Source organism: Myxocyprinus asiaticus, chromosome 3, assembly GCF_019703515.2.
Source record: "Myxocyprinus asiaticus isolate MX2 ecotype Aquarium Trade chromosome 3, UBuf_Myxa_2, whole genome shotgun sequence".
In the NCBI taxonomy this organism is placed as follows: Eukaryota; Metazoa; Chordata; class Actinopteri; order Cypriniformes; family Catostomidae; genus Myxocyprinus; species Myxocyprinus asiaticus.
This window is the reverse complement of record NC_059346.1, coordinates 38,928,415-38,942,826: the sequence shown is the minus strand read 5'-3', so window position 1 is coordinate 38,942,826 and position 14,412 is coordinate 38,928,415. Positions and strand designations below refer to the sequence as shown.

At 37.7% G+C, this 14,412-nt stretch overlaps 1 protein-coding gene and 1 long non-coding RNA gene across 5 annotated transcripts in view; both read right to left on the bottom strand.

Moving 5' to 3' along the window:
* Positions 1-2,339: 2,339 nt before the first annotated feature.
* On the bottom strand, positions 2,340-4,721 carry LOC127424710 (uncharacterized). 2 transcript variants are annotated; one of them, XR_007894504.1, is made up of 4 exons: positions 3,967-4,721; positions 2,886-2,964; positions 2,698-2,790; positions 2,340-2,592 (listed from the first exon to the last, which is right to left on the bottom strand). It is a non-coding gene; the product is annotated as an uncharacterized LOC127424710 (long non-coding RNA). The 2 variants fall into 2 exon arrangements; XR_007894503.1 differs by lacking the exon at positions 3,967-4,721 and having other exon boundaries at positions 2,886-3,339.
* A 2,758-nt stretch (positions 4,722-7,479) lies between these two features.
* LOC127424423 (probable global transcription activator SNF2L2) overlaps positions 7,480-14,412 on the bottom strand; it is a 96,173-nt gene continuing 89,240 nt past the window's right edge. For 2 of the 3 annotated variants that reach the window (XM_051669628.1, XM_051669639.1), the window contains exons 32-34: positions 10,005-10,128; positions 9,593-9,729; positions 7,480-8,861 (exon numbers count right to left, since the gene is read on the bottom strand). In XM_051669628.1, the coding sequence (XP_051525588.1) occupies positions 8,826-8,861; positions 9,593-9,729; positions 10,005-10,128 (297 nt within the window). In that variant the 3' untranslated portion in view covers positions 7,480-8,825. The other variant, XM_051669648.1, reaches the window with a different exon arrangement.

The window sequence follows — 14,412 nt, the reverse complement described above, 5'->3', positions numbered from 1 at the left end:
ATTATGTTTTATTTAGCAAGCATATAACCACCTAGATCATAGATGGAATAGACCATTTACAGCCAATACAGGCAATTTACTAAGGAAATACATGGTTTTTAAAGCTTTTTAAAGCTCATAGTGCCACCTATGGTCCGATCTCCATAAAAGTCTGCATGCTTGTTTAGAATCATATGTCGCATGTTCTCAGCTAATTTCGTGAAGTTCTTGAGTTTTTGTTTAGGAATTATGGGCTTATTTGTACACTTGACCACGCCCATTTTCTAAATGACACTGTTATAGCTACCAAAGGGTAATGGGTGTTTGATTTCTTTCAAATTTCTCACAGACTTCTACGGCCAGGAGTCGAACAGGCCCACCGAGTTTTGTGCCGATCGGCCTCTGTTAACCTTGTCTAATAGGTGCTCAAAATTCATTGCACCTTGGACAAAGATACTGCATGCCGATTTTCAATTCAATCAGACTAACGGTAGCGAAGTTAGAGCTGTTTTCATGTTTTTTTCCTGTTATAGCGCCACTAAGTAGCCAAACTTTTTTTTTTACTGTGACATCAGATTGAGCTCATACACATGTGTACCGAGTTTTGTGAAAATATCTCATTTCATTCAGGCGTTATAGCCATTTTAGTAAAAATGACCCACCCTTTTCGAATGTTTTGGCACCCCTTAGCGACCGTGAGTCGAAATTTCAACTTTGTTTTTATAATTATTGATAATCAAACTCCAGAGTATATTTCTGCACTGGTTTACTTCCGATTGGGCAAAAAACCTAGGACTAGCTCGCTAAAGTAGGTTTTTAACATTATCTGAAATATTTACGGTTTGACAGATACCAATGCTTCTTGAGGCAAAGTTGTTTAGAATGAGAAGAGCTATCAGGTGATATATATTACTTGTGATTTGTCACAACACTGCATTATATACAACCATCAACACCTACAAAAATCGTGATAGCACCACCTAGTGGCCGATTTTTTTTTAAACTTTGCACAACCCTCTCAGACCAAGAATCAAATAGGTCCACCAAGTTTCATTCTGATTGGTCATTGTTAATCTTGTGTAATAGCTGCTGAAATTTGATTGGCCGATGGCGGCCATGTTTTTCAACATACGTGAATGTCCATATAGACAATGATGGCAGCTGAGAACAATGTACGCACATTTTGAAGTCAATAGGATTAACGGTTTCATAGTTACAGCCAATTTCAGGTTTTTTTGGTATTATAGCGCCACCATGTGGCAAAACCACGCCAACTTTTCTGGGCGACCAAAGATTGACCTCTTACATAAGCATGCCAAGTTTGGTGAAGATATCTTATTTTCTTCAAGAATTATAGCCATTTACGTAAAATTGGCCACTCCTACTTCCGATGTTTTCGCATACCGTAGCTAGCTCGAGTCGAAAGTTCAAACTTTTTTTGATAACTTTTGATATTGAGACTCCATAGAATCGTTTGGCACTGGTTTGGTCACGATCGGACGAAAAACCTATGACTAGTTCGCAAAAGTATATTTTATGAGAAATCGGAGATGTTTTCAGCCAAGGATTCCAATGGTATAAAGCACTTGAGTCTACGACAAACGGTCTAGGAGTTATGAGCAGTTTCGCGTCTTTGATCGCTGTAGTGTCCCCCATTGACTGATTTGGCCGAGTCCATGTTTCTGAGTAGCGAGCAGTACTACTACCATCTGACCAAGTTTCAAGTCTCTAGGCTTTACGGTTTGCTCTGCCCGATCAGTTTTATGGCAGAATAATAATAATAATAATAATAATAATAAAAATCTTAACAATTACAATAGGGTTTCAGTGCTAAGCGCTTGAACCCCTAATAATAATAATAATAAAAATCTTAACAATTACAATAGGATTTCAGCGCTAAGCGCTTGAACCCCTAATAAGAATGAGGGACTTGGGATCTCTGGGTCCGTCGTCATGTCCTTACTGGCCCCTTACTATTGATAGGGCACTCCACTGATTCCCTGCAATTCAGGATCAGCCTGATGAGAGGGCTGCTTGAGGAGCACAGTTCAGGGGCCGTCCTGCCTCAGACAGCCAGGCATTTCCCCTCTGAAGTGCCTCAAACCACTTCCCAGGGTAGCAGGACCAGGCGGCACTGCAAGGTCCGTCTCCAGCACAAGGAAGACAAAGAAGAGGCACTTTAACAAAATACATATGTGTGCCGTGCAACACTCCCTTGTGTGTTACTATATTCTTTGAGGAGCACCACACACTCAAACATTATTGAACCTATAAAAGGTTGTTTAAATGTTCTTTATAGTTAATATGTAATGTTATTTCATACTGCTTAGTAAATATTATTATATGTATATTGTTTTTTTTTGTTGTTTTTTTTTAATGAAATTTGTAAGTAGTTCTTAAAATTACTAACTAACATTTCATTATTATTCAATATGTCATTTATTATGCCTCTTGATGAAGCAGAGCCAAGTAACATAGTACTTCACATCGCGCAGACTCAGGACATTTACAACTTACAAGTGAATAACACTTCTTTCAGCATGTTTTTGTTCCTCTCCATGGATGAATCAGTGACAAAGTGGAAGGGCAGGCTGGCATTTCAACAGTTTACACCTGCAAAAAGAAACCGATTTCACATTATTTTTGTGTGTGTGTGACATGCACACTGAGTATTTGCAAAACATGATTATTTATATCAGATCCACCACAGACATTCACCATTATGAGAGGCTTGGGATCTCTATGTCTGATGTAATGTGAGGAAGGATACTGGTATACCAGTCCCACATTCTCCCAGCCATGTTACAGGGCCTGTGGTACAGGGGGGCAAATAGGATGAGAATGACCATGATCACCTGAAAAATGACCAAAGAGAAAGCAGAGTAGTAAAGTAGTAAGGTACTCACCGAGTACATGAGAGCTGTGCAACACTCCCTTTTGTGTTAGCCCATGTTTTGATACCACACACAAAAGCATTACTGAGAACTGTGAAATAAAATCAGCAAATGTTAGTTATGGTTATATTTCAATTGTTATGTATTGTAAATTGTGTATTTTGTCCTTGTAATTGGTTTGTAATCTATAAAATGTGTGCATTGTGGGCTTTTGTTTACCACAAATGCAATGTAATTGAATGTTATGAATGCTATTTAGTAGCTGTTATGGTTATGTTGCTTTTATTTGTTAAAATATTTATATTGTTATTCATTACAATGATATTTATAAAAAAAATAAAATTAAAAAAAAGTTGATTATCTATAAACAAATGCATATAAAAAGCATAGATCAATAGATAAAATTAAATAAAATCTAATTTTAAGAATAATGGTAATATGGAACTTATCTCTTGTCTCTCACAGAGCAAAGATACTGTACATGTTTTTTGACATCATGTGGCTATTTCTCTATATTCCCTATATACTCTAGTAACACATTTGAGCATCTAATGGTGATGGAAGGAAACAGTGTGACTATACTGCATTACAAAGGTCAAAAATAGTAACTATGCCAACACAGAAACAAAAACAAAAATGGCTTCAAACTTTATTTTAATTAAGCCAATTATCATACTCTGTTTGTTGGAATATGAGCATAGTTGAGCGAAACCCATCTGACAAAAGACAGATCATAATCCAAGAGACCCGATTTCAGTCATAACTCAATTTTGTAAAATGTGTATTTTGCCTGTGCATTAGAGTTTATTGCTGATGAATTACATATCATGCTACTTTCAATTGCAACCCATTCCTAATATTAGCATTAGAATATAGGCTATACCTCACACAATAGCATTTGATCAAAGTGAACACGATAAAACATTAGATATGTGCAATATGCCCACAATATTACACAAGCAGTGAACCGCACGAGCCATTACGTAAACTACATCAAAGTACGATAAATACAGATCATAAACATATTATTCTACATGTGTTTGCAAACAATTTTCAACAATTCTTAATCTAAAAAGACTTAAAATGTACTCACCAGTAGCAATCCTGTAATGCGCTGGAGTGACACGTGGGAGTGAAATTCAAAGCCCGAGAAAATAAAAGAAATAAATGTCAATATAAACCGGTGGTTAAAACATTTATTATAGTTTATACATGTTTTAAACCAACGAGGAAGGTTTTAAACTGAAGAAAAAAAACATGACTTGCAACGCTTACCTATACTCTGTCCTCCAGCTCCAAGCGAGACTAGTCAGCGGTGAACCGTCATGTGACTGCCCAGAGTGTCATGTGACAAGCTTGGTGCATCACACTGGAGTTTAAAATTTGATACGTTGTAAAATAACCACCGAAAAAAAATTCATGCTGGGGGTATCAGTTAAATCATTTACAATTTACGTGCGAAAGGATTAAACCCTCCCGATGGAGGAATCCTAAAAAACATGTCTTTTTGTCTGAATCTTAAACAAAAAAATTATGGCTATGGCTGGATTTGAACCTCTGACCCTTCACTTACCAGTACAACATCTTAACCAAATTAGCTATTCACATTGCTGAGTATTTCTGCTTTCAGTTTCTGTATAAAAAAAGAACCAGTCGCTAGCATTGTCAGATTTGGCCCAAGTTCAAACAGCTGTAATTCAGTCATCTTTTGACATATTAAGGTGAAATTTTGCACGGTACTTCAGAGCGATGTCATCTTGAAGCATGTTAGGTTTGAAAAACCATCAGTCAAAATGACATTTGATTTATTGACACATATATATTGAGGCAATGTGGACATTTACATAAATATGCCCCTTTCAGCCATTTTGTATTGTATTCATTTTTGCTAAGTAACAAATTGAAATACATCAATTCTACACATGGGTACCAAATTTCAAGTCAGTTGGATCTACGGTTCAAGAGAATACTATTTTTGTAGGTTTTCCCAAATTTTCACTGTATAGGAAAATCCACCATGGCGGACCTTATGGGTCCTTGAGGCATGTACACCAAGTTTCAGAAGAATTGGACAAATGGGGTGGAAATGCCATCACTTTGAAAATGGGACATTTGGGCGTGGCCTGTAGCGCCCCCTAAGGGCGAATGTGGGCCATTCTTGGTGTGGGGGTTCCCGGTGTCCTGTAGTATCAATGTGCCAAATTAGAAAATTTTTGACAGGTGAAATGTTTTGAAATATTGGGGCGCAAGGAGAATATAATAATAATAATAAAACCACCAAAAACAATAGGTTTCCTCCTACTGGAAGAATCCTAATAAAACCACCAATAACAATAGGTTTCCTTCTACCGGAGGAATCCTAATAACGAAGTGATTAAAAAATCTTATATATAACCACCTCCCCAAATCCAAACATCTACCATCTCCAACGGCCCCATTTGCCATCACGCAAACATCAGTACAACAGGTGAACAATGACTAATAGCTACAAATTAAGAACCAAAGACAATTATAAATGTAAAGATAATTATAATAATCATCATAATAAATAAGCCTAATAAATTCCCTTGTGTTCCCAAAAAATGCTGCCAAATGTGTGTTCTTATCGAATGTGTTTGTATTGCATTTGGTAATAACAGTTTATGTTACCTAAAGAAAAGAAAATAGAACAAAAGGTTCAAGGTGAACATGTCTTGTATTACTTTATGATTTAATCACTTTTGTCTTTAATACAAAGATATATATTACTGAACCTGCAGAGTTGCGTTCACAATATGCAAGAGCAACCTGCTCCGTGGAAATAAAGCAAACTAAACTCACAGCACCTCACGAGATGATTGGAGATCATTTGCAGCATTCTCATAGATTACATTATTCTTGCAAACAGTTTTCAGTCGAATAAAAACAGAGAAAAGGGAGTGATAACTCTTTACATGCGTGTTCCACGAGACAGTGTCCCGCCGCACACCTCTAACAAAGAGCGAATCAGACACGAGCACTGACGGCTTTTCTTTTGTCTGTTCTTAAAAATATAATAAAGTGTGTTTCTTCAAGTGCGTCTTTTTGACTAACAGCATTTCTTGTCATGTGTCACTCTGAGATGTCTTACAGGTCACCCACCTGTTGCGGGTAGATGAGCAAAATTACTTGCGCATGAAATACATTTGGAGGAGGAGCTTGCGAACTGGATTGAGCCTTGTCGCATTTTGCGGGTGCTATTTCACACCCTGGCGCACATAAAAAATAATGAACGTTCATAAAATCGCTCGTAGAAAATGCCCTTAACAGCTAAGATCAATAGTTATTGGGAAACAAGGCCCCGAACTCTATGAATGTGTGTGTCTTGGAGAAGCACTTTCATGTACTCATGTATAGCAAAGCTCACCGCGCACACATATCAAATCAGACGCGCATCGGCGGCTTTTCTTTCGTTTGTTCTTCCAAATATAATCACGTTTTGTCAAATGCACGTCTTTGTGTCTAATTTCTTGTAACATATCACTTCGAGAAGTCTTACAGGTCACCTTCCACAGTAGCTGGTACATCAGCAAAATACTCTACATGAAAAATCCGCATTTGCCGGATGTTCATTTCAAACCTTGTTCATCAGGAGTAGGCTGTACGACAAATTCGGAAGAAAGGAAATCAAAACAGTGTCATTGACTTCAAGCTTTGCAATCGCACCCACACTTTCTGCAGGAAAATTATCTCTAGAAAGTTTTAAACAATCATGTTTTGGTGAATGGTGAGACACCCGGCGAGCCACTTGATTTTTAACAAAGAGCCACTTGTGGCTCACGAGCCATAGGTTCCCAACCCCTGTGTTAGAGAGAATGAATGACAGCCTTATTCAGCTTTTACTTTTTCCATACAAAAAAAAATAAATAAATAATGACTGGTGACTCAGGCTGCCTAAAGTTTCTGTTTGTGTTCAGCAGGTTGGGAACAACATGAGGGTAAGTCAATTATGACAGGATTTTCATTTGTGGGTTAACAATCCATTTAAACTATATGATCTGTCAGACTTGGCTCAACTATACTATGTATTTGGCTGGGCAATCCAAAAACTTTAAAGCCAGTTTCAGTGTAGTCACTGTGTTTTGTCTTTGTAGGATAGCTGCAGAATTATCTATTCTAGAAGTTGCAGTTTTGATACCATGTGTCAGATCTAAGAAGTGTTACTTAGTCCTGTCTCATTACCATTGCACCCTTGAGCAAGGCACTTAAGCTTTGGTTGTTGCAGGGGAACAGTTGCAGCAATTACTGTAGTTTATTGGCTTCAGGTTAAATAGCATCTGCAAGTGAAAATGAATCCAAGAAAATATCTCAAATGACTATTGGGAATATTAAGATTCCATTTGAATAAAGTAAATGGAGCCATTAAAATAAATACTGTTACATGGGGATATTATAAACCTTAATAGCACAAAAAACATGAAACTGGATTGCACATGTCTATCAATAGTGGTACATTGCTTAGAACTACTAAATAATAGTATGTGTAAATATACTGTATCAATCAGCAGAGGTGCACAGTACTTAATAACAATTATTTCATTAAGACAACAATTTTGCATGACATTCCACCAAAAAAATAATCAAAGACTGGCAAGAGAAGGTTCACCAATGGTGACTTTTATTTACTTTGGACTATGAGTTACAACCACAAAGACAAGTGTGCAAGAAGAGCAAAGATTATGACACTTTAGAATAGTTTCCAAGCACAAAGCACGTTTAGAAGAGATGTTAGAAATGACCAATGACACATAAGAGAATAGACCACAAAGAGTTCTCATTGTCAATAAAGCAAGTGTATTGATGAGTAAATGTTAAAGCAATAACACTCAATTAAAAAAAATCCATATCAATAAGGTATAAGGGCAAAGAATGTTTTTTTTTTTGTTTTTTTTTAAGTTTCTCACTTAATAACACTGTTTCTTAAAAAAAAGAAAAAAAAAAATGTGAAAAATATCCATATACGGTAGGTAAGGTTAGCAATTTAGAGCTGGTTTATAATCCGACATACAATTTTCAATAAAAAACTGGTTGCACAATCTACACGAGTATTCAGATATTGTGAGACAAGAACTCTCATTTCAAATGTAAATGCAAAGCACTGCAATTTTGAAAAGCGAGGCAAATAACATTGCAACAATTAATTCTGTATTTGTCCTTGTAACAAGCTGGTTGGTTTGCGATGAGTAAAACAAGACACAGAAAAGAGAAATGTTTGTCACATCACCAGATATCATATAATGCTTGCAAAATCCTTTCAAGCATCACTGAAACAGTATAGGGCTGATCAGCAGTCCATTCTCAAACACGTTTGTAATCTCTTCTGGCTTTTGTGCTGCATGCAATACAGAAGTCACTACAGTATGTGGTTTAATCAAGACGATACGAAATGCTCGTGTAATGAGGACTTCACTTTAAGTATCACTTGAAGACTTGAAGATATGCTTTGCAAATAATTTAGAAATGACTGGTTTAACCTTAAGTCTCTGCACTGTTCAGTCTAAAATAAGGGTTTTGATAGCTTATATATCAAGTTCTTTGATGCAGTTCTGTCGTTTTTAATTAAAAGAAAATCTTTAGATTGCTTTAAAACATTGCATAAATGTAGATTGTATACAAGCACATGGAAGTCATTCCTAAAATACATCACTGTGTGTAGTGAAATTTCGGAAGAACTAAGCAATATACTAAAGGTGAAAAGAAAATGTTTCCTCACTGTAGATTCTTTCACAGTTGACTGCATTCAAAACAGTGGGACAGCAACACAAGACAAAGTGTGCAACAATACAAAAAAATAGAAGATACGAAAAAAAGGAAAAAAAAACAAACACTCATATAGCAAGCCTCAGGTGAAGCACAGAATAATTCAACTGGATGACAGCAGAAAAGAAAAGGATAAAAACATGTGAAAGGAATGCTGATCATCAGCTCGACGCCTCACTCATCGTCACTGTGGCTCCCATCTGACTGCTCCTGCAAACAAACATGCCATGACATCCCACACATATGCACATCGTGGACTGCCCCACAGCAGAGGGTTCTGTGACTGATTACTGATGCACCTTATTTCTGGATAATGAGAAAATCTAATATTGTCTCTCCAACATGGGCTTTGGTCACACAGCGCTGACATGTTCTTTGTAAGAGCAGCCCCTGCAATTTACTTATGTTCAGACATAAAGCAATCACACAAAGGGAGGAAGACAGCGCATAGGAAAGGAGGTTTCAAAAGCAAGAAAGAGACTGACTTACAATTTCCTCTTGAACTGCAGCAGATGGGATAAAGAGAGAGAAATAAGCGAGTGTTCAAGAGCAAATAAGGGCACAAAAACATCTTTTTCAGATGAATGTTTTCCTCTGGGAACTGTGTAACAACACTTTAAAGGGCTTTTGGATGATGAAAGATAAGGACATGTGGCTAAGCATCTATAATTCTCTTTGTTTATAAGTTGATAGTGGCTGGCTGCGGGCTAGATTTTGAGTGGCATCACCCCTTTGCGGTTAATTGTCCCACAAGTGCTCAATCAAAGCCTGTTTTTTTTTTGCAGTAATATCCCCTCAAGCATATTCTATCAAAATGTCAGTGGATGCACCTGAGGTTTTTGATTACAAGACACGTAATTAATGTAAATGTCAAGTATCTGAAAAAAATACGAATGACAGGCCTAACTGATTAGAGAAGTGTTCTGTTGAGGTGGACCTACGTTCTCCTCCTGTTCTTCCTCGCTGTCATCATCGCTGACCACGGGCTTAGCCTTTCCACGGCTCTGTCTCTTCTTGCCTTTGTCCTGACTTCTCTCCTCCCATTTGCTCAGCTTAATTTTCACCCTCACTGACTTAGCTTGGATTAAAAAAATAACAACCATAATAAAAGAGAATTAAAATAAAATTAACACAACTCTACAACAAAGAAGAGATATAAATACAAATTTGCTTCTAGAAATTAGTGCAACTTTTTACAGGATAATACTTAAAACTTTAAAACTTCAACATTTTTTCAAGCGTTATACTTTGTCGTTAACTGTGAAAAAGATTTATCAATTGCAAACTGAATATTAAAGCTTTCCTTCAGTATTAGCAAATTGGTCATTTGTTAACTAGAAATGTTCATCTTACACTCTGCCTCTGATTCTTCCTCGTCATCGTCATCATCGTCGCTGTCATCTTCGCTTTCTTCCTTAGCAATCTTTTGTCTGGCACTCTTGAATACTGACTGGAGAACAATGGAGTCCTCGTAGATCTACAAAAAGGGTTAATTATAATTAAACACATTTCCTCATGTGATCCCCAATTATCTGCATTATCAGCAACCTAAACTTACAAATCAGGAAATCATTTAAAAATCCAGGTTACAGCAAAATGCATGAATGCATGTATATAATAATAATAATAATAATAAAACAGAAATGCAGCACCCCTTTCCAATAAAAGAGTGGGAGCTGATGCTAAGAACTGTTTAAAGGGGTCATGTCATGAGGAATCAAATTTCCCTTGATATTTTGACATAAAAGAGGTCACTGTACTACAAAAACATATTGTAAGTTTCAGAACTCAAAACTTGCTCTCCAGTCCAAAAAGAGCATTTATTGTTCGTTTTGAAATCGGCCGCATAGTGATTTAGGAATGGGATGTTCATTGAAATACCTGCGCCTCCACAACATACGTCATCATTACGGTGAACTGTTAGAGAGAGTGGCTGAGGTACTCCAACACTGAAAGTGGTACTATTGTTTCTGTAGTCTGCTTTTAACCAAATAAAAGATTATGATGTGGAGTAAGGTCCCCAGACTTTGCTGTGTTCCTGGTTGTGGAAAAACTGCATCTCTGCTTTGCCTTCTGAAGGATCCCAACATTAGGAATGAGTACTAACTTTGTTCGGCACATTTCTATAAGGATTGTATTGAGAACCATTATGATTCAGGCTTTGCAAAGAAACTTATATAGAAAGATGAAGCAGTGCCAGTTGGACACGACAGTAATGCAGTTGATTAACAAATTGAATACTTTGTTTGTTTGAAATTTAAGGAATTGTATAGTCAGCCATGATCAGGACTCCAACGCAGAACAGATTGTGCTTATTACACGTTACTTACCAAATAAATACATAATTGCTCACGAAATATTGATGTGAGATTAAATTATTGTAGTATGTAAGAACACGTAGCGTGAAATGCAACGGAAGACAATGGTGTAGTACAAGCATGTCGTCTCATCTGTCTCACATTAGCCAGGACATCCCTTATTTTGGTCGAAATGAATGTATTGGGATGCCCATTGTCCCTTATTTAGGCAGCAAAAAGTCTAGGGGGATTCCCCACCCAGCGAACATCCTGCATTTCCCATTACATGGGATGTGTATTGAAGCAGCCACTCGAGAGGTGAACACCCGGGTCGACCATCTATTACAGTTGGATACAGATTTATTAACCCTTCACATTCGCAGCTTGTGTTAATCTGAACTATTTTCACTGTTCTCAGCTTTATATAGCATTACTGTATCACCATATCTTGTATGCCTAGTAATATATGTATTTGGGAGCAACGGTATGCTGACTTTGTCAGTTTTCGATTGTTATGTCAGCTGGGACAACTGTAGTAGTTTGATTGCATGCTTGACATACGTAAATTAGGACATATAGCTATGAATGACTGCCTGGACTGAATGCTTTCAGGGGATTTTGTAAATTGCTTGCCCATTTAAATTGTATTATCTTGAAAAAAAAAAAAAACAGTTCCACGAGTGTTTTGGCAAAGGATGTTTGTGCTGCAAGACATTAGCCAATCATTAAACAGTGGGCGTGTATACTGAAGTCTTAAAGGAGACAGCAAAGAAAACCGAGCGTTTTAGACAGAGGGCCAGAGACAAAGGGTGGAAAAAGCTTGTTAAATACTATATAATGACAACATTTTTTACTTACATTATAAGTGAACCTCAAGGAAAATAATAAAGTAAAAAGAAAATGGATGGCATGACCCCTTTAATGTTTCTGTGAAGGGGAAAAATACTTTATTCTAATAATAATAATACATTTTATTATAATGTGCTTTTCTTACACTCAAAGTTCTAATATTTTTATAGAGGTCTGGACTCTGTCTCCACTCATTTCAGAACTGATAAAATGTTGATTTCTGACACACAAAGAAAATCTGTTAAGTAATCCAAGTCTTTCTTTCAAAGTTACTACTTACCAAACTACTTTGAAAACTACCAAAATGAACAAATCCACCACTGAAATAAAATGTCTGATTTAAACCGATATGAAGTGTAGACAGATCAGCATAAAGCCATAGTTTCATAAAACATATGATCCATGAATGCAACTTACACATTTATTATTTATAAGGATGTGCAGGAGCTATTATTATTTATTCATATTGAAAAGTTGCTCTTAATATATTTGAAAACTTATGAGTCTATTCAAGTGTTTTCTTTGTATAGTAATAACAGTCACATATGCAACATATAGGCCAGAGGTGCACAATTGGCCGGGTCCGGACCGAGTGAAGGTGCTATCTGGACCTCGACACAATTCTCATAAATTAAATACTGATGAAGCAACCCTTTTTTTCAATGTACACATACTGCACTGGCTCAGTGCAGCTGGGAAGTTCCCAGACAGTGCCCCATACTACTGTGTGTTGTCCAATCATGTGCGTTATTTAAATCACTTCACGAAACTCAGCCAATCAAAGTGAATGTATACAATACATGTTAGGAGACTGATGTTGTCAGAGAGAGAGAGAGAGAGACAGAGAGAGAAGCAAAAGCGGAAACGAGAGGAGAAATGATAGAATGGTGTGCGCAAAAGTCAGGAAAGTCGATACAGAAAATCAAGCTTTCAAAGAGGAGTAGACAGACAAATATGCCTTTATCCTTCCTGCAGCGAGTGTCAAACCACTCTGCCTGATATGTTCAGAGACCGTGGCTCTAATAAAAAGTGCCAACGTGAAGCGCCACTACGAGACAAAGCACAGATCCTTTGAGCAAACATATCCACAGAAGTCTGAGGTGAGGGCACGCAAAATAAACGAACTCAAAGCCCAGTATGATCGGTCCACCAGAGTCCTCTCCCATGCATTCACTGCCCAACAACGTGCAAACGAATGTTCACTAAAAATAGTTTGGATTTTGGGTCAATACCAAAAGCCATTTACTGACGGGGGAGTGGTGATGGAGTGCGTGAATGCTGTTGCTGAAACTTTACTCGACGGTAAACAAAAAGACGAGCTGTGTGAAAAGATCAAGCAAATCCCAATATCACGTACAACAACAGCAAGAAAGAGTGAAATACTAACAGAGGATGTATTAACACAGCTTGATGAAGCTATTCGGAGTGCATCTTGCATAGCATTAGCTGTTGATGAATCTACTGATGTGAGTGATAATGCCCACCTTCTGGTGTATGTTAGATTTTACCACACAGAGAAGAAGGAATTCTGTGAAGACCAGTTAGGTGTAACACCACTCGAGACACATACAAGAGGAAAGGACATATACATGGCCATAAAGGAGATGCTGAGAAAGAGGGGGATAGATCTAAAACAAGTGGTCTCTATCACCTCAGATGGGGCCCCTGCAATGATAGGAAGCGAGAGAGGAGCTGTGGAACAGCTGAAAGAGGACAACCCTGATCTCACAGCTTACCACTGCATCATTCATCAGTCTGTCCTGTGCGCCAATCTGTCAGAAGAGTATGCTAAAGTGATGAATACAATGGTGAAACTCATCAACTTCCTCAGGGCATCTTCATTTCATAAACATCGCCTGCTTAGAGAATTCCTGAAAGAAGTTGAGGCAAATGCAAATGACCTACTGCTGCACAACAACGTAAGATGGCTCAGTAAAGGCAGGGTGTTGGAATGCTTTTGGTCCATTCAAAAGGAAATAACAGCTTTCCTAGTACAGCTCAAGAGTCAGAAGGCAACACAGTTTTCACTTTTTTTGCAAGACGTGAGCAAAATGGATATTGTTGCTTTTTTGGTAGACATCACATCATACCTTAATGAGTTCAACGTGAATCTACAGGGCAAGAACAATTCAGTTTGTGATTTGATGACAGCTGTCTGCTCCTTCCAGAGGAAACTGGAAGTGTTCAAGAAAGATCTTCAAGGAGACTGTGCACACTTCCCAAAAGTGCAGGAACAGATTCAGGGTGAGAGAGATGTTTCTCCTCATTTTGACTTCATAGGTAAGCTGATTGGAAACTTCAGAGATTGCTTTGAAAGCTTCAGCCTTGCACAGCAGCTCCTTCTCATTGAGAATTCATTCCTCATCACAGATGTCAGGGGATTTTCAAAGGGAGTGACACAGACCTTCAAGTGGGCACATGCTGGATCTCTACAGATGGAACTGATTGATCTGCAAGCAAATGTTGCACTAAGACAGCACTTTCAACTAACTGATCATGATGCTTTCTGGCTGCAGGCTGTGTCTGAGACTGTTTTCCCTGGTCTAACCAAAGTAGCACTACATACCTTGACCATGTTTGGCTCCATAAACAGTTGTGAGTCTTCTTTCTCCACT